Source organism: Ochotona curzoniae, unplaced genomic scaffold, assembly GCF_017591425.1.
Source record: "Ochotona curzoniae isolate NIBS_2020 unplaced genomic scaffold, NIBS_Ocur_1.0 contig_883, whole genome shotgun sequence".
Lineage (NCBI taxonomy): Eukaryota > Metazoa > Chordata > Mammalia > Lagomorpha > Ochotonidae > Ochotona > Ochotona curzoniae.
In genome coordinates this window covers 17,738,707-17,765,776 of record NW_024466599.1, presented here as the reverse complement: position 1 = coordinate 17,765,776, position 27,070 = coordinate 17,738,707, and the positions used below count along the sequence as shown (strand labels likewise).

General features: G+C 45.1%; 1 protein-coding gene across 1 annotated transcript in view; it reads right to left on the bottom strand.

Annotated features, from left to right (window-relative positions):
• Positions 1-26,864, bottom strand: part of RAB10 (RAB10, member RAS oncogene family) — a 67,176-nt gene extending 40,312 nt beyond the window's left edge. Inside the window, exon 1 of the mRNA XM_040992939.1 lies at positions 26,192-26,864. Within this exon, the coding sequence (XP_040848873.1) occupies positions 26,192-26,318 (127 nt within the window). The 5' untranslated portion in view covers positions 26,319-26,864. The remainder of the gene's footprint in view (positions 1-26,191) is intronic.
• Positions 26,865-27,070: the final 206 nt, after the last annotated feature.

Genomic DNA, 27,070 nt, shown 5'->3' with positions numbered 1-27,070 from the left:
TTTTAGGATACCCTCATCCAACAGACTTCTTGAGCCTTGATCCAGCTTCAGATCCACCCTCCTACTAATACATACCCTGGAACAGAGCAGGGAATGCAGTTCTAGGTATGGCTTCCACCTGGTATGTTTTTGTTTATTCATTTTTTTTAAAATTTTTACTGGAAAGGCAGATATATAGAGAGAAGGAGACAGAAAGAAAGATCTTCCATATGCTGGTTTACTCCCCAAAGTGGTTGCAACAGCCAGAACTGACCCAGTCCAAAACCAGGAGCCAGGAGTTTCTTCCGGGCCTCCCATGGGGGTATAGGTTCCCAAGGCTTTGGGCCATTCTCTATTGCATTCTAAGGCCACAAGCAGGAAGCTGGATGGGAAGTGAAGTAGCCCAGACACAGACCACTGCCCATATGGAATTCCAGTACATAAAAGTGAGGATTTAGCCACTGAGCCATGACAGACTCTCCACCTGACATTTGCAAGGAAACCAACAAGCTTTCTCCTCTCCCCTTTCTCTGCCCACTGCTGCATTTCAAGTAAATGCTAAAAACCCTACAGGGCCTGACACAATGGCTCAACTCTCTGCATATCTGATTTTTCTAATTCTCCACTTTTTTTTTAAAGATTTTATTTTTATTGTAAAGATGGATATACAGAGAGGAGAGACAGAAAGGAAGATCTTCCGTTCAATGATTCACTCCCCAAGTGAGCGCAACGGCCAATGCTATGCCGATCCAAAGCCAGGAGCCTCTTCTGGGTCTCCCGCACGGGTGTAGGGTCCCAAGGCTTTGGGCCGTCCTCAACTGGTTTCCCAGGCCACAGGCAGGGAGCTGGATGGGAAGCGAGGCTGCCGGGATTAGAACCAGCGCCCATATGGGATCCAGGGCATGCAAGGCGAGAACCTCAACCACTGTGCCATCGTGCCGGGCCCTAATTCTCCACTTTCAAGTGCTGGGATCCATACGGGCACCGTTTCATGTCTCAGCTGCTCTACCTCCAATCCGGCTCCCTGCTTGTGCCCTGGGAAGCAATCAAGGATGGCCCAAAGCCTTGGGATCTTGGGATCCTGCATCTTGTGGGAGATCTGGAAGACGCTCCTGGCTTCAAATTGCCCAGCTCCAGGCTTTATGAGAATTTGGGGAGTGAACCAGCAAATGGAAAAAATTTTCCCTCTCTCTCTCTGTAAACCTCTTTCCGATAAAAATAAATAAATTTTGAAAAAGAGGGAAATTAGTAAAAAGTGAAAGATAAGCATATTTTGCACTCCAAAATGTAATAATTAATTAATCCATGGCTCAAAATACTGAGTGAAATGTTACTAAAGTATAAGACAAAGTATGACCCTTCTTATTAAAGAATAATTTCAGGGAAAAAAATCTGGCTAACTACAGCTTACCCAAGGACTCTAAATTTAAACATATCCAATAATAGAACACCGTCAGTATACCTTTCATGATGCAATTCACTACAGTGAATACCTATGTAGTATTCACACCAAAATGTTTAATTTTTATCTATCTTCAGAAAAAAAAACCAAAAATGTGGAAAATTCTATTAAAATAATTTAGACTCACTAAAAATTATTAATATACCTAATTATTCTAGGTAAAGAAAATAGAACAAACTACAAACTCCATGCACAACCCTAAATGGGACCCTGAATATCTTACTACTACCATTACCTCCAACAATGCAATAACCTCTTTGTGTGCGTCTGCTTTAAATGAAAACAAATAAGGAAGAGACGATATTTTTTTCTCCTCGATGATGTAACACCTATTGTGTCTGGAGCCCAAAACTGTTGTAGCTGTCTCTACTGCAAGACAGCCTGAGAATAAAGGAGTAAGAGTGAGAACCATGATGTGAAGATAACTTGAGCTTTAACAAGGCTGCTTCCTAAACCCTCAAGGACTCACAGCTTCACACCTGGTTGTGTCAATCAGTTTCATGGATTTTTTTTTTTTTAGCAGGTAGGGACTATATCTCCCAAATGAAGCCACCTTGTACATAATGTTCTGAAAAGAGAATTGTCACCAAAATTAGGCAGAGGATTCGGAGCCGAGACACACACACACAAAAGTGGGACATAAAAGTACTTACATTTTTAAAAATATGTATTTTAACCATTTGCAAGGCAGAGTACAAAAGGAGAGGCGAGATCTTCCGACCACTGGATCGCTCCTTAGCCTCCACGGCCAGTGGGACCCAACTATTTTGGGCCATCAGCAGCATTCTACAGCACATTAGCAGTGAGCTGGATTAGAAAGCAGTAGCCAGGACTCAATCGGTCCTTCTATGGGAGGTCGGCATTACAGATGGCAGCCAGTTCATCCCAGCAGCCTCACTTCCCATCCAGCTCCCTGTCTGTGGCCTGAGAAAGTAGTTGAGGATGGCCCAAAGCCTTGGGACCCTGCACCCGTGTGGGAGACCCGGAAGAAGCTCCTGGCTCCTGGCTTCGGATTGGCTCAGCTCCAGCTGTTGCTGCCACTTGGGGAGTGAACCATCTGACGGAAGATCTTCCTCTGTTTCTCCTCCTTTCTGTGTATCTGTCTTTCTAATAAAATAAATAAATCTAAAAAAAAAAAAAAATGAGGCAACTAGTTAACACTGACAAGGAGAACCTCCAAGATATGTAACATAAGAATAATACATGGGGAGCCGGTGCTGTGGCCAAGCAGCTAAAGTCCTTGTCTCAAACACACCAGGATCCCATATGGGTGCCGGTTCTAACCCAGGCGGCCCTGCTTCCAATCCAGCTCCCTGCTTCTGGCCTGGAAAAGCAGTAGAAGACAGTCCAAAGCCTTGGGACCCTGCACCCTCATGGGTGACCTGGAGGAAGTTCCTGGCTCCTGGCTCATGGCTCCTGGGTTCGGATCGGTGCAGCACCAGCCATTGCAGTCACTTGAGGAGCAAATCACTGGATGGAAGATCTTCCTTTGTGTCCCTCTTTCTCTCTGTATATCTGACTATGCAAAAAAAAAAAATTAAATAAATCTTAAAAAAAAAAGGAAGAACAATGCATGGGGCTGGTGCTACGGCACAGCCGACTAAGCAAACATCTGCAGTGCTGGCATCGCTTCTGAGTCTCAGCTGCTCCACTCCTGATCCAACTCCCAGTAATGGACTGGGAAAGCAGCAGAGGATGCCTCAAGTCCTTGGACATCTGCATTCATATGAGACCCAGAGAAAGCTCCTAGATTCAGATAGGTCCAGCTCTGATCGATGTGGCCATTTGGGGATGAACCAGCAGATGTAAGATATTTATCTCTGTAACTCTACTTTTAAAAATAAATAAATAAACTTTATAAAAGAAAGAAATACAGAAGTATGAATATATGCAGTTGGGCCATCTTCTGCTGTTTTTCAAGCGCATTAGCAATGATTTGAACTGGAAATGAAGCAGCTCAGATGAGAACCAGCAATCATGGCACAGCAAGTTAAAGCTTCAACCTGCAGTGCCAGCACCCCATATGGGCACTGGCTCATGTCCTGGCTGCTCCACTTCCAGTCCAGCTCCCTGCTAATGTGCCTGGGTCCCTGTCTCCATATGGGAGACTTGTAAGAAGTTTCCATCCTAGGCTTAGCCTGGCCCAGCCTGGACTGCTGTGGCCATTTCAGGAATGAGCAACAGATGGAAGAGTCTCTGGATCTCTGCTCCTGTGTCTGACTCTGCCTTTCAAATAAATAAAAAATAAAACTTTAAAATGAAAAAGAAAGATGGGTACCAGTTCAAGTCCAGACCGCTCACTTCCCTTCCAGCTCCCTGCTTTTGGCCTGGGAAAGCAGTGGAAGATGGATCAAAGTCTTGGGACATGCACCCATATGAATGACCTGGAAGAAGTTCCTGGGTCTTGGCTTTGGACCAGCTCAGCTCTGGCCACTGCAGCTATTTAGAGAGTGAGCCGGCAGCTGGAAAACCTTTCTGTCTCTCCTCTCTGTAAATCTGCCTTTCCAATGAAAAAAATAATAATAAAATGCAAACCAAAACAGAGAACCAGCATTTATAGTAAGATGCCATCATGGCAGACTGTAGCTTAATCTGCTGTGCTACAAATACAGACCCCAAGTATAATTCCACTTGTAAGCAGGCTCTAAAACTGCCAGTCCTGTTGCAACAGAAAGTAGCAAAAAGATTATGCCTGTGGTTTTCTAACCTCTACGATATTTGACATTCACCTTAAAAATATCACCTTAAAAATATACTAACCTTGGGGCTGATGCGATGGCCTAGTGGGTATTAGTTTGTGTCCCAGCTGCTCTATTTCCCATCCAGCTCCCTGCTTATGATCTGTGAAAGCAGTGGAGGTTGGAGCCCTGCACCCATGTGGGAGACCCGGAAGAAGCTCCTGGCTCCTGGATTCACATCAGCTTAGCTCTGGCCATTGCGGGCACTTGGGGAGTGAATAAGCAGATGGAAAACCTTTCTCTGTCTCACCTTCTCTCTGTAAATCTGCCTTTCCAATAAAAATGAGTAAATCTTTAAAAACATATATGTAAACCTTGGGCCTGGTGCTGTAGCCTAGCGGCTAGAATCCTCACCTTGCATGTGCCAGGATCCCATATGGGCGGTGGTTCTAATCTCGGTGGCCCCGCTTCCCATCCAGCTCCTTGCTTGTGGCCTGGGAAAGCAGCTGAGGATGGCCCAGGGCCATGGGACCTGCACCCCCATGGCAGACTTGGAGGAGACTCCTGGTTCTTGGCTTCAGATCAGCTCAGCTCCAGCCATTGCGGCCACTTGGGGAGTGAATCAGCAGATGGAAAATCTTCCAGTTGATGGCTACCACGGTAACCGGAGAAGGGCGGAGTTTGCCTCCAATCAAATCCGGAATGGATGGCGGAATTCTGGTGGGCCCCTCAGGCAGTGAGACCACCGTTGCACCAATGAGGGGCACAAACTCATATCCCCCCTCCACCAATAAGGGCCGATGCGACCCCCCCCCCATTTCAGCTTCTGTGTCAAGGAGATTTTAAAAGAGCCCCTTCCCCGTCTCTTCCACGCTCTTCTTCCTCTGCAGCTCACTCCTTCACATCTGTCTGTCTGCTGCACGGGGAAGGGAAGCCCGTGACCGTGATTCCCTGAAATAAAGGCCATCCAAATCCTTTTCATGTACTTGGCTGAGTTATCTTTCCCTTGTGGTCGGCAAATCTAACATTTTGGCAAGCGGCAAATCTAACACCAGTCTCTCCTCCTCTCTGTATATCTGACTTTCCAATAAAAACAAATAATAAAATATTGAAGTATATATATATATACACACACACACACACACACACAAACCTTTAGACAAAATAACCCCACAAAATAAACAGTTTATCTGTTGCCTAATTTAGTTAGTTAACATTTTATTAGATTATTTCAATATACAAGGAAACATAAAACTGCCAAACCCTGTCTAACATACGCTCCCAAAGAGTTCCCTATTCTCTTCTGAGGAACACATGAGAACATGGCTGGCCTCCCGGGGTCTAGCTGAAAGGTTAAATACAAGCCAGGCTCCCTAAGATGCTATTTATGGCTCTGACATTCACACATCTGCTTAGACTCTTTCTGAATCCATTTAATATGGAGAAATGAATTTTGTATGTATTATTCAACATGAAAAGATCCACTATCTCCAAAACTCGTTCATTCATATTTCGAAGGATAACATTCCAATAATTCTAGTACATGGGAATTGGAGAGTAAGGGATAGTTACCTTATCTGGACTCCTGACTTACATTATACTGACCTTCTGTTTTCACTTTGCCACTCACACATCTCCATTTTTAATTTGTTCTTTAAATATAGCACTATTCCTGTTACTTCATAACATTATTTAACCAACATCCTGCAGAAAAAAATTATTCAACAAGCATTAAACCATCTGTATATATTACCACAATTTAACCATTTTTATTATGTCTACAAAGAATACTGAAGAGGAAACGGGTCTCACCTGTGACAAACACAGATGAATATTTAACTATATGCTATTACCTAACATCAGCCTCATTTCAGTTTTTGGGTCTTCTCCTTAAATGTCTGATGTGGTATCATTTCCAACGGCTGAACATATTACCAGAGTATCAACAAAATTTTGTTGCTTCTGGACTATTTTGAGCTTAATACAGGTAAATAGAAAAGGCAGTAAAGCAGGCACTGTGCCTGTGGCCAGATCCCACGGCCGCCATTGGTAGGCCCCCGTTTATCTGCGGGCTCTGCCTCCCACCAGCCATCAATGCAGACCCTGGCAGGCAGCAGGTGGCGGCTCAGGTCGGGGGAGGGGAGGGGTTCCTGCATCAACATGCAAACATGAAGCTCCAATGCTGGCTGCTGGGAACAGCCCAGCCCATCCTTAGCCTCTGGATGCATCTGGGGAATGAACAGAAAAGAGCACGGTCTTAGATCCTCTCTCTGTTCCCCTCTGCTTCTCAAATGAATAATTTTACAAAGTTGTTTCTAAAATCCACCAATTATACTGCATGTGGCCTTAATTTAGGAGATTGAAAGTATGAGAGTCTGGAGTATAGTCAGAGACAGATATAAAACTAATTTCCAGACAAATATGATACTTAGATGGAAGTTTAAAATTCTGCAACTTGGGCCCGGCACAGCAGCCTAGTGGTTAGTCCTTGCCTAGCACATGCCGGGATCCCATACGGGTGCTGGTTCTAATCCCAGGGGCCCTACTTCCCATCCAGTTCCCTGCTTGTGGCCTGGGGAAACAGAAGAGGACAGCCCAAAGCCTTGGGAGACCCAGAGGCAGCTCCTAGGTCCAGACTTCAGATCGGCTTAGCTCCGTTGAGTGACTCATCAGACAGAAGATCTTTCTCTCTCCTCCTCTCTGTATATTGGCCTTACCAACAAAAATAAAATGAATCTTTAAAAAAAATTCTGCGCCTTTATTAACTCCCAGGAATGATAACATGTAAGAAAAAAAAAGAGTTTAAAAGCATGTCTTTAAAAAGACAAAATGTTTTAGACAAGCAACACAGGTGTGGGTAATCTCATCCTAAGAGGTACAGAGAAAGAAGTGATACTCTGATACAATTTTCAGAATCCTCAACTAGACTGCAAACTAGCAGTCTACAAGGTACAGGTACAAGGTCTGTACAAATCTCTACTGCATCCATAGCACTTACTATAGAATGCCTAACACCTTAAAATCTCAATTTTTAAAATAAACGGCAAATACAAGCAATTATGGTTTAACTTCCTAGTTTATTTTAAAAAATTAACCTCGGGCCTGGTGGCGTGGTCTAGTGGCTAAAGTCCTCACACTCGAACACGCTGGGATCCCACATGGGTGCCGGTGCTAATCCCAGCAGCTCCACTTTCCATCCAGCTCCTTGCTTGTGGCCTGGGAAGGCAGTCGAGGGCGGCCCAGACCCTGCACCCGTGTGGGATACCTGAAAGAAGTTCCTGGATCCAGGCTTCGGATCCACACAGCACCAGCCATTGCGCTCAATGGGGAGTGAATCATCGGACAAATATTTTCCTCTCTGTCTTTCCTCCTCTTTGCATATCTGACTTTGTAATAAAAAATAAATAAATCTTTTAAAACAATTAATCTCAAAATACACTTACTTAATCTGAATCAGACACTACAATGCCTATAAATAAATGCTCATGAGAGCTATAAAGGCAAAGCAAGGGTCAGGCACAGTAGCCTAGCGGCTAAATGCTTGCCTTGCAATCGCCACAATCCTATATGGGCACCAGATCACGTCCTGGCTGCTCACTCCTCTTCCCATCCAGCTCCCTACGTGTGGCCTGGGAAAGCAGTCATCAAGGATGGCCCAAAGCCTTGGAAGCCTGCACCTATGTGGGAGATCCAGCAGAAGCTCCTGGCTTCTTAGCTTCAGATCAATTTAGCTCCAGCCATTGCAGCCACTTGGCAAATGAACCAGTGAGTGGAAGATCTTTCTGTCTCCTCTCTGTAAATCTGACTGTCCAATAAAAATAAAAAATGATGAAATTTTTTAAATGCAAAGGAAAAAGCAAATGCAGCAAAATACTGACAACTAGTAAATTGTGAGGAATATATATTTTTAAATTTTTCGTTTTACTTATAAAGGACAGATAAACACAAACATAGATCTTCCATCAGCTGGTTCACTTTCCCAAACACCCAATACAGCTGGAGGCCAGGCAGAAGCCAGGAACCAGGAATCAAGTTCTGTCTCCCACAGGGGTACATAAGTCATCACCCTGCTGCCTCAGAGGGTGTGCACTAGCAGAAAGCTGGATTAGGGCAGAGGATCCAGGACCCACCCCCAGAGACTTCAACACGGAACCCAGGCACCCAAAGGAGTGGTTTCAACCATTTTGCCAAATGCCCATTGTCTAGAAGAATGTCTAAGGGGCCACTTGAATATATCTTGAATCTCCCAGAGGTCTCAAATTTTTTAAAGAGCATTTTCTTTTTAGCTTCATTTTATCTGAAAGGCAGATTCACAGAGAAAAGAGACAGACAGCAAGATCTTCCATCCACTGGGTTCACTCCCCAATGGCTGCAATGCCCACAGCTGAGATGACCCAAAGGCAAGAGCAAAGAGTCTCCTCCAGGTCTCCTATGGCGCGCAAAGGTCCAAGGACTTGAGCCTCCGCTGTTTTCCCAGGACAGAAGCAAGGAGCTGGAACAAAGTGGAGCAGTCAGAACATGAACTGTCACCCAAAAAGAATATATGTACCTCAGGCTGAGGCTTAGCCCAATATGCCATTATGCTGGGCTCAAAAAGATAATTTTAAAATTCTTACACACTGAGACATAGGGCTAATGTCTGAACAACTATCAAATTCTACGTATCTTATTATTCATTTATAACAAATATATACCTCTAATATATAAGTATGCAGACACTACTGAATTTTTAAAAATTTACATGTGTAATGTCTAACTGAAGGCCAAAGTATTTTTTAAAAGTAGGACAAGGGCCCGGCGCGGTGGCGCAAGTGGTTAAAGGTCCTCGCCTTGCACGCCCAGGATCCCATATGGGCGCCGGTTCTAATCCTGGCAGCCCCGCTTCCCTTCCAGCTCCCTGCTTGTGCCTCGGGAAAGCAGTCGAGGACGGCCCAAAGCTTTGGGAACCTGCACCCGCGTGGGAGACCCGGAAGAGGCTCCTGGCTTCAGATCAACATAGCATTGGCCGTTGTGCTCACTTGGGGAGTGAATCATCGGACGGAAGATCTTCCTCTCTGTCTCTCCTCTCTGTATATCTGCCTTTCCAATAAAAAACTAATAAAAATAAATCTTTAAAAAAAAAAAAGTAGGACAAGTCAATAATCCCAGTTTGTAATTACGAATACTAGATTTCACATCAGTAAAAATTGAAATTCAGGGGCCCAAAGCAGTAGCCTAGCAGCTAAAGTCCTCACCTAGCACACACAGAGATCCCATATGGCCACCAGTTCTAATCTCAGCAGGTGGCCCCGCTTCCCATCCAGCTCCTTGCTTGTGGCCTGGGAAAGTAGAAGATGGCCCAAAGCCTTGGGACCCTGCACCTGGTGTGGGAGACCTGGAGGAAGTTCCTGGCTCCTGGCTTCAGATCAGCTCAGCTCCAACCTTTGCAGCCACTTGGGGAGTGCATCAGCAGATGGAAGACTCCTCATCTCTGTATATCTGACTTTACAATAAAAATTAATGTATCTTTAAAGAAATTGAAAATTAGATACAGTACTACTAAATGCCAAGTGCTACATTCATACTGGTAGTCTCATGAAATTATGCCATATAAATTTGCTAAGTCATCAACTGTTCAGAATCTCAAAAGCCTAAGATTTATAGTCTGTTCAAAAACCAAACGCATTCTTTTTCCCACATTCATCAGCTAAGAATCACACATCTGTCTCAACATGTCACTTTTCTGGATGCTACTTTAACTACCTTGTTTCCCTACCACATTCATCAGACCTTCCTAAATAAGAAAAACTTCATTATTTTGAACATGTGTTAAATACTTTTTAAAAACATTAGCAAAATATCATGCCGAAATTTGACAAGATGAATTGTTAGGTCAAAAAATATTTAGTCAGTACTCCAACTGATACAGAAAAAAGATTAATCAGCTTTATCCAAAATCACACCAAAACAATAAAAAACAAATACAACTCTACCTTAATTTCACTAAATATCACAATATCCAATCACGTTATATTAAGACAAAAAGAAATAAGCTAACTGATGTCTCAGAACCCTGCAAAGGTTTAGCAACAGAAGGTATCAGACACCAGGCAGGTGAAGTGAAGGCCTGGTTATGTGGACATCAGGCCATCCCAAGACACAACTTCATCTCACATAGCCTAATATTCCTACTCCTTCAAGATCTAACAGGAATCTAAATGTTTTTTCTTAAAAGTCTGAAACAGATACATTCTGCATTCAGGAACACAAGTTCAATGGAGTGTGAGGATGAGACTAAAAAGGATTTTGAGAGGAATGGAGATCAAACACAAACGTGTGCAATTAAAGCTAACTCCATACTCTCTATAAGTCCCTTTATCTACTTAGATTCAAAAAGCAAGCAACCCAATTAACATCCTCTTTAGCATATACCAGACAGGTGATGCAATATGACTAGCTTCCACTGAAGAAACTGAATGGGTCAAGAAACAACACCTACAGACATCTCTACTAGGACGCTCTCCCATGGGAAAAGGCTCGTTCTTCCATTTTCAACACACTGCAGCAGAATCCATGAACGATACACCTTGCCCATGATTATAGAGCTTGCAAACATCTCTTAGATGATTCATTCTTAATCATGAATGCACAGCCTGAAAGCACCGAATATTTGCAGAAAGCCTCTAAAAAAATATATAGATTAAAATGAGTAGGAGTGGCAAAACGGTACAGCGGGTTAACTGCCACTCGCAATACAAGCAGCCTATATTGGTATGCCAATTCAAACTCTGGTTGCTCCACTTTCAATTCAGTTTCCTCTCAGAGTACCTGGGAAAGCAAGGAGATTAAAGAAGAATTCCTGGCTCCTGACTTCGGTCCTGCCCTTGCCTTGTCTGTTGTGGACATTTGGGGAGCGAATCAAAGGATAGAAGATCCCCAGCTCATTTTCTCTTTCTCTTTCTCTCTGAACTTTGTCAGTCAACTAGTTGAAAATAACTTCTTAAAAGTTAAATCTGATGTAATCTCCCAGAAGAACAAATTAGCAAAGTGGAGAATAGAAAATAAGACAACCTGGGCCCAGCGGCGTGGCCTAGCGGCTAAAGTCCTCGCCTTGAACGCCCCGGGATTCCATATGGGCACCGGTTCTAATCCCTGCAGCTCCACTTCCTTTCCAGCTCCCTGCTTGTGGCCTGGGAAAGCAGTCCAGGACGGCCCAAAGCCTTGGGACCCTGCACCTGTGTGGGATACTGGAAAGAAGTTCCTGGATCCTGGCTTCGGATCGGCATAGCATTGGCAGTTGTGCTCACTTGGGGAGTGAATCATCGGATGGAAGATCTTCCTCTCTGTCTCTCCTCCTCTCTGTATATCTGACTTTGTAATAAGAATAAAATAAATCTTTAAAAGAAAAAAGAAAAGAAAAGAAAAGAAAAGAAAAGAAAAGAAAAGAAAAGAAAAGAAAAGAAAAGAAAAGAAAAGAAAAGAAGACAACCCAGGAAAATCAACGTTCAATTTAAAAAAAAAAAAAAGAATGGGCATAGTGGCCCAGCAAGTGCACCTACCTTCAGCCACCTCCTGAAATACACACAACCTCCAACACAGTTCCTGATTCAAGTCCCAGCTATTCTGCACTTCAGATCCCGGTTCCTGCTGGTGTGCTTCTGGGACAGTATCAGATGATGACTCAAGTAGTTGGTTCCCTGTCACCCACATGGGGAATCTGGATAAAGTGCCTGGATCCTGGCTTGGGTGTGGCCCAACACTGGCTATTGCAAGCATTTTTCACAAGCAGGTTTTAGATATATTCATTCTGTCTTTTTCTTCTCTCTCTCTCTCTCTTCCTCCCTTCCTCCCTCCGTCCCTTCTTGTCTGCCCCCCTCCCTTCACTCTGCCTGTTTTCTTCTCCCTCTCTGCTTTTGAAATAAACAAACATTTAAAACAAACAAAACAGAGATGTGAGCATTTAGTCCACTGGTTAATAGCCAGTGTATTACTAAAGCAGGAGACAAAAATGGTCTAAAAGAAAGGCAAGCATCCAGGAAAACAACAGAAAGAGAAATATAATCTCACAGTTTCGTGTTGAAATAATTTTGAGAAGATACTGAAGGACAGAGGAAGATAAATCACTGGACTAAAGCACAGCCACAGGAAAAATCACAGTATATGTCAGGTCCAACCTCAGAGTGCATGTTATTGGGCCTGGGCCTGTTTAGTTGCTACTGTGCAGTAGACAGTATGCCTAGATGCACACAGGTGTCTTGACAGCCAGCTCATCTAGGCCAGCAGAGGATTTTGAATGCCTCATCCAAGGATGAAAAGCAGAACAGGTTAGACAACTCTCCTGGCCAAGCCTTGCAACATGTTCCTGGTCTGTGGATGCACTAAGGAGGACCTGGTGAGCCAAAAAACCTGGGAAAGACTTCTCAGCACTGTTACAATGAAGTCAAAAACATCTCAGATACATCAAACCACTCAATTAACATCCTCTGAACACTGTTCCCCACATCAGGGTCTCTAAGGTGTCATCAAATGGCTGTTCCCGTCACCAGGTGCTGATGTAATCTGACAGCAAGAAATGGCTCCCCCCCTCTCCCTCACTGCAGATACAGAAAAAAAACAGAAACCTGTGTCCCACCCACCTTCCTCCACAGTAGACCTTGCCCCCACATTAGAGACTTACATGGGGTATGCATCTCATTCAACTATTTAAACAATATTAAAAAGAAAAGAAAAAAAAATCTATCACTTCAACTTGCATTCCTACAGGATCCTATAGAATCTCTGAAACCCTTTATTTAGATCACTTTCATCACCTGACTACGAGACTGGGAGAGGTGGGACTAGAACCTCAATCTAACCACACCATACCACATAAAAATTAACATGCAAAATACAAAACCATGAATCTCATGAAAACACAGAACTCTTAGACATCAAATGCATGATCCATAAATGTATCTCGTGAGAATTTTTTAAGATTTGTATTTATTTATTTTAAAACAATATTACAGAGAGACAAAGAAAGGTCTTTCATCTGATGGTCACTCCCCAAATGGCCTCAAAAGCCATCACTGGGCTAGTGTGAAGCCAAGAGCTTTTCCAGGTACCCCAGCTGGGTACAGGAGCCCAAGCAATTGGGCCATTTTCCACTGCTTTCCCAGGGACATTAGCAGGCAGCTGAATAGAAGTGGAGCAACTGAGGCCTGGCACAGTAGCCTAGTGGCTAAAGTCTTCACCTCATATGTGCCAGGATCAGATGCAAGCACCGCTCCATGTGCTGGGAAAGCAATAGAGAATGACCTAAGCCCTTGGGACCCTGCACCCACGTGGAAGATCCAGAAGAAGCTCTTGGCTCCTGACTTCGGATAGGTTCAGCTTGAGCTGTCGCAGCCAACTTGGAGAGTAAACCAACGAATGGAAGATCTTTTTCTCTGTATGTCCTCTCTGTTTTTCTGCCTTTCCAATAATAAATAATAATAACAAAAAATGGAGCAACAGGAATTCAAGTGGGCACCCATAAATGCTGGCACCACTGGCAGGCAGCTGCCACTACACCACAGCACCAGCTCCCAAGAATTTATTTAATTTGGCAGGGAGGGGAGAACAGGGGAGTGACAGCAAAAAATACCACCTACTAGTTCGCGCCTCAAATGCCCACAACAGACAACAGCTGGGACTGGGCCAGGCTGAAGCCTGGACCTCCATTCACACATTTCAAGCGAGTGGCAGAGATCAGCCACATCTGCTGCTTCCCGGCGGGATGCCGGTGGGACACGGGATCAGAAGCAGAGGGACTGACCCCAGGCACCCCAATATGGAACATAAGGATCCCAACTAGCAGCTTAACCAATCACACCAGAATTCCTGCTCCACATTTTTAAATTTTTGCTCTGTGAAAGCCTGTGTAAAAAAACTGAAAAGACAAGCTACAGACCGGGAGAAAATATCTGCTCATCACATATCGAAAAAAGGAATAAAATGCTACTTTCCCCTCAAGAGAGAGAAAAAGAGAGTTCTTATCTGCTGGTTTCACTTCCCAAATGCCCCCAACAGCCAGGACTCGATTTGACCAAAGCTGGGAGCTGAAAATCCATTCCAGGTATCCAAGTTGGGTGGTAAGGGCTGTGTATTTAAAAAAAAAAAAAAACTTTTGGGGTGGGCGCAAGGACTCAGTGGCTAAATCCTCACCTTGCATGCACTGGATTCCCATATGAGCGCCAGTACATTTCCCAGCTGTCCCACTTCCCACCCAGCTCCCTGCCTGTGGCTTGCGAAAGCAGTCAAGAATGGCCCAAAGCCTTAGGACCCTGCACCCACATGGGAGACCCAGAAGAAGCTCCTGGCTCCTAACTGGAGATCACCTCAGCTCCACTGTTGAAGCAACTTTGTGAGTGACAAGAGGATAGAAGATATTTCTCTCTGTATCTCCTTCTCTGTTAATTTGTCTTTTCAATAAAAATAAACTAAAAAGAAAACTTCCAATAAAACTTTTTTTAAAGATTTTTTAATTATTTTTTATTGTAAAGGTGGATATACAGAGAGGAGAGACAGAGAGGAAGATCTTCCATCCGATGATTCACTCCCCAAGTGGCCACAACGGCTAGAGCTGAGCCAATCCAAAGCCAGGAGCCTCTTCCAGGTCTCCCACACAGATGCAGGGTCCCAAAGTATTGGGCTGTCCTCGACTGCTTTCCCAGGTCACAGGTAGGGAGCTTGATGGGAAGCGGGGCTGCCAGGATTAGAACTGGCGCCCATATGGGATCCTGCCGTGTTCAAGACAAGGACCTTAACCACTACGCTATCGCACCAGGCCCAATAAAAAACTTTTAAAAGATATAAGTTAAACAGACTTTTAACAATTAAATTCAAAAAAGGGTAACGTAACCATTGACATATCTTACCAAAGAGGATACACATATAGCACACAAGCACATAAAATGAACTAATCCTTTTGGCCAGTGGAGAAATGAAAAATTGAAAACCACAGTAAGATAATCGGGACACAGCTACCAGAATGGCTAAGATGCAAAACAGTGACAATGCCAACTGCCAGTGAGGGAGACAATGCACAGGAACCGGATCACTCACACAGTGCTGCTCAGAGTAGGAAGCCGTACAGCTCTCCTGGAAATATCTTGGTAGTTTTTTATAAAACCAAACATGCAACTACTAGGTGACCCAGCAACCGCACCTCTGGGCATTGAGTGCACAAAACCCTGTACAGATATCCACAGCAGCTTTAATTCCAGCTAAAATCAAGCAATCAACCCTAATGACCCTCAATAAGTGGGTGAATGCTTAAGCAAACTGTAGTACGCAGCATGAAATACTACTTAACATCAGCACAGAGTTCTGGGGGTCAGCACTGGCATGTCACTGACCACATCAGAATCCCACGTCTGCTTCCTATCCAATTCCTAACACACCTGAGAGCTGAGACGGCCCAAGAACTCAGACTTCAGCTTGCTAACAGAAGCTCCATCAATCTCTCCCTCCTTTCCTCTCTTCCTCCCTTCAAACACATTTTTTAAAAAGTTATTGATACACATCACTTTAAGACCAAGAAAATTATGCAAACTGATAGAAAAAGAAAGCCAGTCCAAAAAGTTAACAACCTGCTTCACTCACACAGCACTTGTGAAATGACAAAATTTTGGAAATATAGGGCAGATTTGTAGTTATCAAGGTTTGTTGGGAAGAAGTTTGGGTGAGGGCTATGGTTATACAAAACAGGAGGACTGCTGTCCCTTTAATTGTTCAGTAGGCTTGAGTATCATGATGGATAAAACTTACATATAAAATATTTATAAAATTATAAAAAATTTTACACACACATGAGTACAAACAATAAAACTAGGGGAATTACAGAGAGGAGGAGAGACAGAGAGGAAGATCTTCCGTCCAGTGATTCACTCCGCAAGTGAGCGCAACAACCAGTGCTGCGCTGATCCGAAGCTGGAAATCAGGAACTTCCTCCAGGTCTCCCACATGGGTACAGGGTCCAAAGGATTTGGGCCATCCTCAACTGCTTTCCCAGGCCACAAGCAGGGAGCTGGATGGGAAGCGGGGCCGCCGGGATTAGAACCAGCGCCCATATGGGATCCCAGGGCGTTCAAGGTGAGGACCTTAGCTGCTAAGCCACACCTCCGGGCCCAAACTAGGGGAATTTTAATAAGGCCAGTGCATTGCGCTTGACAGCAATATCCTGGTTGTGATGTTATATTACAGTTTTTCAAAATGTTACTACAGAGAACCCAGAAAAAGTACACAGGAACAAGGGACTCTCCCTGTATCTTTTACAATTACATGTGAACCTGCAATTATCTTATTTAAACATTTTCTTTTTCAAAGATTGCAATAAGCACTGTTACTAATATGAAAGAAATAAATCAGCACCATCATGTTCTGATCTTGATACATTGTACTTTTTTGGATCTCCAGGATAATTTTTCTATTTTCTACTGTCTTATGACCTTGGGCACTCTGTTCTAGCCATTGGAAACATCGCATTCCATCTCTGGCTGTTTTCACTTCAAAAACACTGAGAGTGGGCCTGGCATGGTGGCCTAGTGGCTAAAGTCCTCACCTTGCACACGCTGGGACCCCTTTTGAGTGCTGGTTCTAATTCCAGCTGTTCCACTTCCCGTCCACTCCCTGCTTATGGCCTAAGAAAGCAGGCGAGGATGGGAGACCCAAAAGAAACTCTGGGCTCCTGGCTTCAGATCAGCTCAGCTCTGGGAATTGTAGCCACTTGGGAAGTCTATCAGAGGGCAGAAAATCTTCCTCTCTGTCTCTTCTCTCTGTGTATCTGATTTTCTAATAAAAATAAGTAAATCTTAAAAAAAGTAATTTCAAAAGCTTGTAGAAAAAATGAACTAAGAATTCTGATGCAAGAAAAATTTCAAATCTGTATGTAGTATTTTCCATAGTATCTAATTCCCATGAATTATCACCTTCATCTTGATTTTATTTGAAAGGCAGAGATCTTCCATTCATACTGGTTCACTCCCCTAAAGCTATCAACAGCCAGAGCACAGCCAGGTCGAAGCCAGGCACCAGCAACTCCATCCAGATGTAGAAAAGCCTCGAGCATCTGAGTGATTAGCTGCCAGCTCCCAGGCCGTGCACGCGCAGGGAAGCCGGACCAGAGGAGCAGTCCAGATCTGAATCAGACATTCTGCTTCGGGCTGCAGGAATCCCCAAGCAGGTTATAAGCCTCTGTACCAAAAGCTCACGCCTCCTAAAAAAAAATTTTTTTTTTAAGATTTATTTATTTTTATTGGAAAATCAGATATACAGAGATGAAGAGAAACAGAGAGAAAGCTCTTCTATCCACTAATTCACTCCCCAAATGGCCACAATGGCCAGAGCTGAACTAATCTGAAGCCAGGAGCCAGGATCTTCTTCTGGGTCTCCCACGCGGGTGCAGGGTCCCAAAGCTTTGGGCCGTCCTCGACTGCCTTCCCAGGCCACAAGCAGCGAGCTGGATGAGAAGTGAAGCTGCCAAGTTTAGAACCAGCACCCATATGGGATCCCGGCGGGTTCAAGGCGAGGACTTTAACCTCTAGGCCATGGAACCGGGCCCTTTCTCCCATATCTTATCCATAATTATATGCCATAATCGTTTGGAGGAGGGGAACCAATCTTCTCAGCTCTACTTTATGCTGTAAACTTCCAAAAAGCAAACAACCTGAACAAAATCTTTTTTAGAAAAATATTTATATACTTGTTTTAAAGGCAGAGTTACAGACAGGGAAGGAATCAAGCCTTCATCCACTGGTTCAGGCCAGAAACTCTATCCAGATCTGGGAGAAGGTTCCTGGAGGCTAAAAACCTTCGCTGCATTCCATCACAGGCACAGGAGCAGGGCCCTGGATTGTAAGCAAAGCAGCCAGGACCCAAACCAACACTCCAACACAGGACACTTCACTCCCTGTGGCACAACACCAGGTCTCCGAACAAAATCTTGGTTATTAGGCAATGAGACCTATTGTTTTTCAACTCTGCCAGAAGGGAAAAAGGCATGGAGAGGGAAAACCATAATAACTCCACTTTTCAAATTTAAATTACGGGGAGGGCCAGGAGGCGTGGCCTAGTCCTCACCTGGCAGCCCCACTCCCCATCCAGCTCCCTGCTGTGGCCTGGGAAGGCAGTCAAGAATGGCCCAAAGCTTTGGGACCCTGCATCGTGTGAGAGACCTGGAAGAGGTTCCTGGTTCCTGGCTTCAGATCAGCACAGCACCGGTCGTTGCGCTCACTTGTGGAGTGAATCATTGGATGGAAGATCTTCCTCTCTGTCTCTCTTCTTCTCTGTATATCTGACTTTATAATAAAAATAAATAAATCTTTAAAAATTAGGGGGAAAACAGACTTTTTAAAAAAAATGTAACAAATTCTGGGAATGAAAAACACAGCCCAGAATAGGGTCAGTTGCGGATCATAATCAAAAGTCCTTCACCAATCAGTTCTATAACCTCTGTCTTTCCAGTCTATTTCCACACTGGAGTCATTTCTGCCCCAACATTGCATGATGGTAACAGCCCAAGGAGATCTACGCACATAGGCAAAACAAAGACACAGAACTGCCTGACAGCTGGAAGTAGTCACACTACCGAATAAAAGACGAGACAGGATCCTCCTGACTCACTGACCTGGAATGGGAAGGGTCACCTGTGATCAGAGAGTCTTTTACAGAACCTGAGTCAACCACAGAATAGTGTTTTGGCTTTTGATGGGAAGCACAAATATATAATGAAACTTACTATCTGAATTAATTTTTGAAGTTGTGATTTTTTTAAAAAAAAGTAAACAAGGAGGGCGGGCACCGTGGCTCAACAGGCTAATCCTCCACCTTCAAGAATCAGAACCCTATATGGGCACCAGTTCATGTCCCAGTTGCTCCACTTACCATCGGGCTTCCTAATTATGGCCTGAGAAAATAGAAGATGGCCCAAAGCTTTGGGATCCTGTACTGACGTGGGACACCCAGAAGCAGCTCCTGGCTCCAGGCTTCAGATCACGTCAGCTCGAACCATTGTAATCACTTGGGGAGTAAACCAGCGGATGAAAGTTCTGTCTCTGTCTCTCCTCCTCTCTGTAAATCTGCTTTTCCAATAAGAACAAATAAATCTTTAAAAAAAATGCTTGTACTGACAATGCATACTTTTTCTTGGCTATTATCTATTATAAATGCTATGTAGCTACTCACATAGCATTTACATTGTATCAGATATCAACCACAACCTTGGGATGATATAAAGCATACAGGAGGATCATACAGGTTATCTGCAAATTCTACCATGCCGAATTATACTTGGGTGCCATAGCATACTTGTGTGGGAGGCGGTCCTGCAATCAATCCACCCAGGATAATGAAAGGGTGGTGTGCCACACTGCGGATCATGTATTCCACGACATCACAGCCTCACAACTTTTTCACCCTGCAAAACTGAAACAAGCTGTTTTAAGTAACTCTACTTCTTCCTCCCCAAGGTCCCTTGTAATTACTTTCTGTTTCCATGCATCTGACCAACTTTAGATACTTCATATAAGAGGAGTCATGCAATAGTTGTTTAAGTATTCATTTTAACCACATTTGTCTTTTTACTCATTTTAACTATTTTCAAGTTTGTAATTCAGTGATATTAAATATATTCACACTATTATGCAACCATAACCACTTGCTACATAGTTTGAACATGATTTGGCTCCCCAACATATGCATTTAAGCCCCAAAGTCTTGTATTAATGGTTAATCGTAAACGTTGATGCATTAAAGGCGCAGGTTTGACCCACCTGAAGGTAGTAGGCCTGAAGGTAGGGCCTGTGGAGGTGACTGAGTGGATTAGGTTGCCAGGGTGGAGCTGCGTGGACTGATCATGACATGAGTGCACTGTCTGTACTTTCTGGTTCACCAGGTGATCCTTCTCCTACATGCCCTGTCATTGCTAGCCTCTACCCTCATCAGAGCCAGACTAGGGCATCACAGCATCATCCACTGCCTTCCCAAGCACATTAGCATGGAGACAGAACAGATTAGACTCCAACCAGTGCTCACGTGGGATGCTAGCATCATAAAAAGTGTCTTAACTCACTGCACCACAACATTGCCCCCTCCTTTTTCAAGCCTGAATAATATGCCACTGTGTATAAATACGCTGTGCTTATCAACCATTCATTCTGATGGACATCTTGAGTTGCTTCCGCCTTCTGGCCATTGTGAATGATGCCACCATGAACCCTGGTATACAAACCATCTACACAAGTCCTTGCTTCAAATTCATGTGACTAAGATGTGGAATTTCAGGATTACATGACAATACCCAATCTTTGTTAAAGAAACTACCATGCCTTCCACTGCACGTGTACTATTTTACATTCCCATACACCAAGGCTCCACTTCCTACACAATCCCAGGACAACACTTACTACTGGGTTTGTTTTTTTTTTTTTGAGAGTCACCTTAACAGATATAAAGCAATACGTGCCTCAGATTATCATTTCTCTAATTACTAGTGACGGTGAGCATTCTTTATCTGTATATTGGCCATCTGTATTTCTTCAGAAAAACATTTAGTTTTTAATCTGAGAACATGTACAAATGACAAAAACTGCTTTGGTGCTCTGGCATACCCACAGCATGAGCTGTTGCCTGAGTTCCAGACCAGGGCCCAAACATGTTAAATACCACAAAGGTTTGGCTCACTTCTCTAAAAAGCAGGAGTGCACCATATACAATGGGCTCAGTTTAACTGAATTAACCAGTTCTTAAATGCAGGTTAGTGGAACCAAACTACAATTCTCAAGTTTAGCAAAAGCATTCAGTACCACCAAGGGAAAAAAGAAGAGTACACCTTTTCCAGAGGCAAGAGCCTTTATCAATTTAATTCTTCATGGTGTCCAAGAACAGATACTCCCTAAGGTAGTAATAAGTCTAGGATAGCAAGCAGGATTAACAACACAAAAAACAGCACATTCAGTGGAGTCCACTAAAACTGTATGCTTTGGGTGCAAGTTCATGTATCACAATGGATAATGCTTTCCTGAGCTTAAACTGCCCACAGTTATATCAGCCACCAACATCTGCCCATGCAAAACTAGCACTCTTCAGCAACTACTCTTCAAATAAGATTTCAACTTTTAAGACACACTAGTGTGGCCCTAAAATAACTGTTGGCCAAACAGTTAATACTCTAAAGTAAAATCTGACCCCAATACACCTCATGTAATGCTCAGAAAGTAAAAAGAAAAAATAAAATAAGCTAGCTCCAATACTGTTCCACCTATCCACCTATCTGCCTACCCGCCTTTATTCATTATTTATCACACACCAATTTACTACCGGGACTTTTCCAGGTGCTTAACACACATTATCAACAACAACAAAGATCTCTGCCCCTGCTAAACACTCTAGCGCCCTTGGATTCACCCTGAGGTGAATGTGGAACATATTAGCAATTTGTTTTCCCAACTCTGTAACAAATATGACTATAAATACCAAACAATTTCTAACATAGACATGTGAAAATTTGAAGTACAGGAAAAAAAAAAGTGCAAGTCTTTACTCTCACTCTAAGCATCACAAATCCATTATTAAATTCTCCTTTCAAAGAATCAATGCCTGAAATGACAGCCTGCATTATTTTGATCAACCAGTCATTCTGAACACCTGCAAGATAAATATTTCTTCACAAATGTTAAATGCTTTATCTAGTGATACACTGTAAATCTTACAATCATTTTTTAAAAGATTTATTTGTATTACAAAGTCAGATATACAGAGAGGAGGAGAGACAGAGAGGAAGATCTTCCATCCGATGATTCACTCCCCAAGTGAGTGCAATGGCCAGTGCTGTGCCGATCCGAAGCCAGGAACCAGGAACCTCCTCCAGGTCTCCCACACAGGTGTAGAGTCCCAAGGCTCTGGGCCATCCTCGACTGCCTTCCCAGGCCACAGCAGGGAGCTGGATGGGAAGTGGAGCTGCAGGGATTAGAACCGGTACCCATATGGGATCCAGGGGCGTTCAAGGCAAGAACTTTAGCCTCTAGGCCACGCTGCAGGGCCCTTACAATCATTTTTTTTTAAAGAATTATTTATTTTTATTACAAAGTCAGATATACAAAGGAGGAAAGACAAAGAGGAAGATCTTCCGTCCAGTGATTCACTCCGCAAGCGAGCCCAATGGTCTGTGCTGTGCGGATCCCAAGCTGGGAATCAGGAACCTCCTCCAGGTCTCCCATTCGGGTGCAGGGTCCCAAAGCTTTGGGCCATCCTCTACTGCTTTCCCAGGCCACAAGCAGCGAGCTGGATGGGAAGTGGAGCTGCCGGGATTACAACCAGCGCCCATATGGGATCCCTGCGCATTCAAGGTGAGGACTTCAGCCGCTAGGCCACGCCGCTGGGCCCAAATCTTACAATCATTTATACTTAAAATTCTAGATTAAAATACCAAACTTGGTCCTGGCACGGTAACCTAGTGACGAAAGTTCTACCCTTGCATGCTTGGGATCCCATCTGGACACCAATTTGTATCCTGGCTGCTCTGCTTCCAGCTCCCTGTTTGTAATCTGGGAAAGCAGTCCTTTGGGACCCTGCACCCGCGAGGTAGACCCTGAGGAAGCTCCTGGCTCCTGACTTCAGATTGGCTCAGCTCTAGCAGTTGCAGCTACTTGAGGAATGAACCAGCAGATGAAACATTTTTCTTTCTGTATCTCCTTCATTCTGTCAATATGATTTTCCAATAAAAATAAATAAACCTTTAAAAATAAAAAAATAAAACTCTGGTCAGCTGACAACATTTTAAATGTCTTGGAAGTATTATACACTGAAAATAGTCTGGAGGCAGCACACTGGCGTAGCAATCTGATCCTCTGCCCTGTACACCAGGATCCCATATGTGCACTGGTTCCTGTTCCAGGCACTCCATTTATGAACCAGCTCTCTGCTTACAGCTCTGGGAAGCACCCGAGGGTGGCTCAGACCCTTAGTACCCTGCACCCACAGGGAGACCTTGAAGAAGCTCCTGGCTCCCAGCTTCAAATCAGCTCAGCTCTGGCGGTTGCGGCCATTTGGGGAGTGAACCCAGCAGATGGGAGACCTTCTTCTCCTCCTCTCTGCAAATTTTACCTTTCAAATAAAAAATAAATAAATCTTTATTTATTTTAAAGAATATAATTCTAATTCTCGTCAACCAACTAGCTACTTTAGATCTTTTAGACATGGACTATCTAATACGGAAGTCACTAGTCATATGTGGCAATTGTGCCCTGAAGTGCCAAGACAAACTGAAAACAAAATGTAAAATATCTTAACAATTTTTAACTCTTGGTTAAAAGAGTTAACTGTTTAGTGTGATTACACAAAAAAAGAAAAAAAAGCCAAATTATAGCTGCAGCTCCTATTATTTATTTTGGATAGCATTGCTAAACACAACAGACTTCTGAATCTGTGCACAGAATCAGTACATGATTTTTACATTATTCTATATCCTACATATCAAAATATGAAAAAAATGTTTAATGTTTCTGTTCCTATTTTCTTGGGTGGTCTTGTGAATGCAAATATGATTTTGTTCTGATTTTGTAATTTGTATTTATTTATCTCTACTTTTTATCTAAAAAGCAAGGAGGGGAAGTGGAAAGCAGGAAAGAAAGAGGGGAACGAGGGCATGCACACCCCAGCACACAGCCTGCCTTCAAGGTCTGCAGCGGGAGCAAACTGGAATCAGAGCAGAGGCAGGACTCCACCCAGGCACCCCAAATGGGATGTAAGCGTTCCTAAGAACACCCAAATCACTGGGCCAAATATCTGCCCCTCAAACATTTTTATATCGAGACACAAAAATGTCAGAATCTAATGTAAAATTGTTTTAGCAGAACACTAACAAAATATCTGGGTGACCACTGTGTGCAGGGCATTCAGTGCATCAAGTAATACTTCTGCCACACTTGAGCAGCACATTCTACATACAGCTAATACGCACTATGTTCTTAGCAAGCCCTGGCACATGTTAACTGTCACTAACCCACAAAATCCTCCAACTACCCTAATGTGGTAGACCCTGTAACTGTAATACTAGTTAAAGGGGGTTGGGGGAAAATGGCAATGAAAGGTCAAGTGACTTGCCGAAGTTACAAAGGTAGTAACCAGTGGAACCCAGACTAACCCAGCAGGCTTCATCCAAAAACCACCCATGTTTCCCCAAGTGCTAGGGCTACAAGCAAAGAGGACGCTTTTATCCTACAGGACTGAGTTTTAACAGAAGGTGCATATCCACAAAGACAGCACTACTGCTTCTCTTCCATCTCTCCCCTCCACCCCTCTCAAGGGCAGGTTCGAGTTGACCACCTGAATTAAACCCCAAACTACTTCAAGTCTGTACTATGTTGCCTTTCCCTGAAGGCCTTTTCCAGGCCTTGGGCCTGACTCTTATCTGGCTCAACTTCCTGGACACCCAGTCCAGGCAGGCCTGCCCTTGCCTTCCAACTGTAGCACTTTCACACTCCCTGGGGAGGGTTCTCCCTGCAAGGCCCTTCAAGGGTCTGTGGTGCTCGCCGTCTCTCTCCGCAGGCCTGAACGGTAGTGCTGAGCATTAGGTGCTCACTAAATATTTGCTGATCAGTTTAACCACCTGACCCACCCAGCAACAGCTACAAGTGGAACATTAAAAGCAAGCGGAGCTAGGGAGTGAGTGCTAGCCCACAGAGCAGAGAACAAATTCTCAGTCTCACATAAATGACACAACAGGGTGACACTCAGAACATGATGATCCCACACACACATACCTGGAAGAAGGCTAAACATCTATTTCAAATAACCCTCATCTAATCTCATCTCATTACATTCTAGTTTGTTTTCTGAGAATGAATCAAGTAGCAGATGTAGGTGGTGTAAGAAATTCAAGCTACAAACAGTAATGCTATAAACTGGCTGAAATCAGGGTAGTTCTGACAATGTGGCAGAGTTCAAAGAGTGAATGCAGTTTGTTTTTTAAGTAGTTTCAACATTAGTTACATTTAAAAGACAGGTTTTATTGCACTGCCCCAATGGCTAGCACAGAGGCAACCAGGTGTCCCGTAAGGAATTCGGAATTCGTGGTGTGTCTGGCCAGACAAGTGTTGCTTGGACTCTATGACTTCAGCACAATTCGTGTTAGTGTCACTCAGTTTTCTAACCAGGGTCAAAAGGGACTTTTCTTGGCACCTGCCTTTTCTTCTCCTAAACGGGAAGCCCATTTAAAAGGCCAACTTCGAGTTTTTACTTCCACATTAAGCAATGCTGAGACACAGGTGAGGGTATTTTAACAAGTGCTGAGAGGTGACCGGCCAAACCGTTTCCTGTAAATCCGGGGCAGAGTAAAATAGAAAGAGACAGAGTTGGACTTCACGCCTCAGGGTCCGAGGGCGGGGACGGACGGACGGACGGACGGACGGACGGACACACACACACACACACACACACACACACACACACACACACACACGGAGCACACCCTCCTGTCTCAAGAAGGACTGAGAGGCCGGCCTGCAAGGTGTCCCACCCCAAACACCGAGGGCCTCCGACGGTTTGACACATCAATGGACTCGCCGCTCTCCTCGCATTTGCCTTAATGATGCCTAACACACACCCAGCAAGTTCACTCCAAGTCATAACCATATGGACTCTTGCCTTAGCTCCCAAGTACAAACCCAGGCCCTTGCCTGCCAGCCAGCCAGCGCCGGCTTCAATTCCAAGCCCTCCGCCACGTCCTTTCCGTATCATATCCCAGTACCCGGGGGAACGCACACAAATACAGGAGGGGGAAAAGGCCAGGCAAGTGGCCGAGAGAGAGAAAACAGTGGGTAAACGCCGTCTAATCTAACAGCAGGAGCTGAGCAGAGAGAGGGGCGACTCAACAGCCGGAGACCGGATGGACAGCACGGGAAGACCCCGCCCCAGCGAGCTCCAAGCCGATTCCAACAGTGAACTTGGGGGCTGTCGTTCGGAATGGGACTCGCTGGAACAAAGGCGTAGAGGACGGAAAACCAAGATGTCTGGAGGGAAAAAGAAACGGCTCCGAGCGCAGAGAGCGCGCGCCCCGTCCTCCCACAGGTCTTACCTATGGTGGAAATAAAGGTGGTGTTGAAGGCATCATCCGAAAAACGAAAAAGGACGCAGGTCTTGCCCACTCCCGAGTCCCCGATCAGGAGCAGCTTGAAAAGCAGGTCGTACGTCTTCTTCGCCATTGGGAGGAGCGGCTCGGGCTCTCGCCGCCGGCGGCCCCAAGGGATCGCTCCTGTTCACTACGGCCAACTCCTCTCTCGGGGCGTCCAGGCCGGAGGACTGGGGGCAGCCGGGAGCAAAGCGTGGGAAAGCCGAGGGGTGCCGAGGGCGCGGGCAACCTGTGAACGGCCTCGTGAGCGAGCCCCCGACGGTGGCGGCGTCCGGTGCCTCCGAGGGCGGCGACCGCGGCTCCTGCAGCCTCTCCCAGCCGCTCCGCCCGGTTCCGGGGAGTCGGTCCGGACAAAATGGCCTCCCCTCCCCCTTCAGGGCTTGGCTCGGCCGGGACGCTCCCACGGACGAGCAAGAAGGCGGCTGGGCCGTCGAAGGGGGCGCTGCGGGCTTGAGGACAAGCGTCTCTCCCGAGCAGCAACTCGGCGGGAGGGCGGCGAGAGAGGACCCTGAGCCGACCAGCTTAGCTACATAGCCCCCAGGAAGCCGAGCCGCCCCGGCCACAGAGCCACCTTTTCCCCGTGCCCTCTCACGCCGGCGTGCGCGCTGCCTGAGACGCACGCAGGGACGTACGCCCGCCCTTCCCTCGCGCCCTCGCCCTGCGGTCCGCCTCTGCGCACGCGCGCACGAGGGCGTGGGCGCCCGCTGGGGCCGAGAGCCCAGGGCCCCGGGTCTGAGTCGGAACCCGAGCGCGGAGAGGGGCGGAGCCAAGGAGGGCGAGGCCGCGGGCGCGCTCCCTGCGGCCGCCTGATAGGGTGCGCGGCCG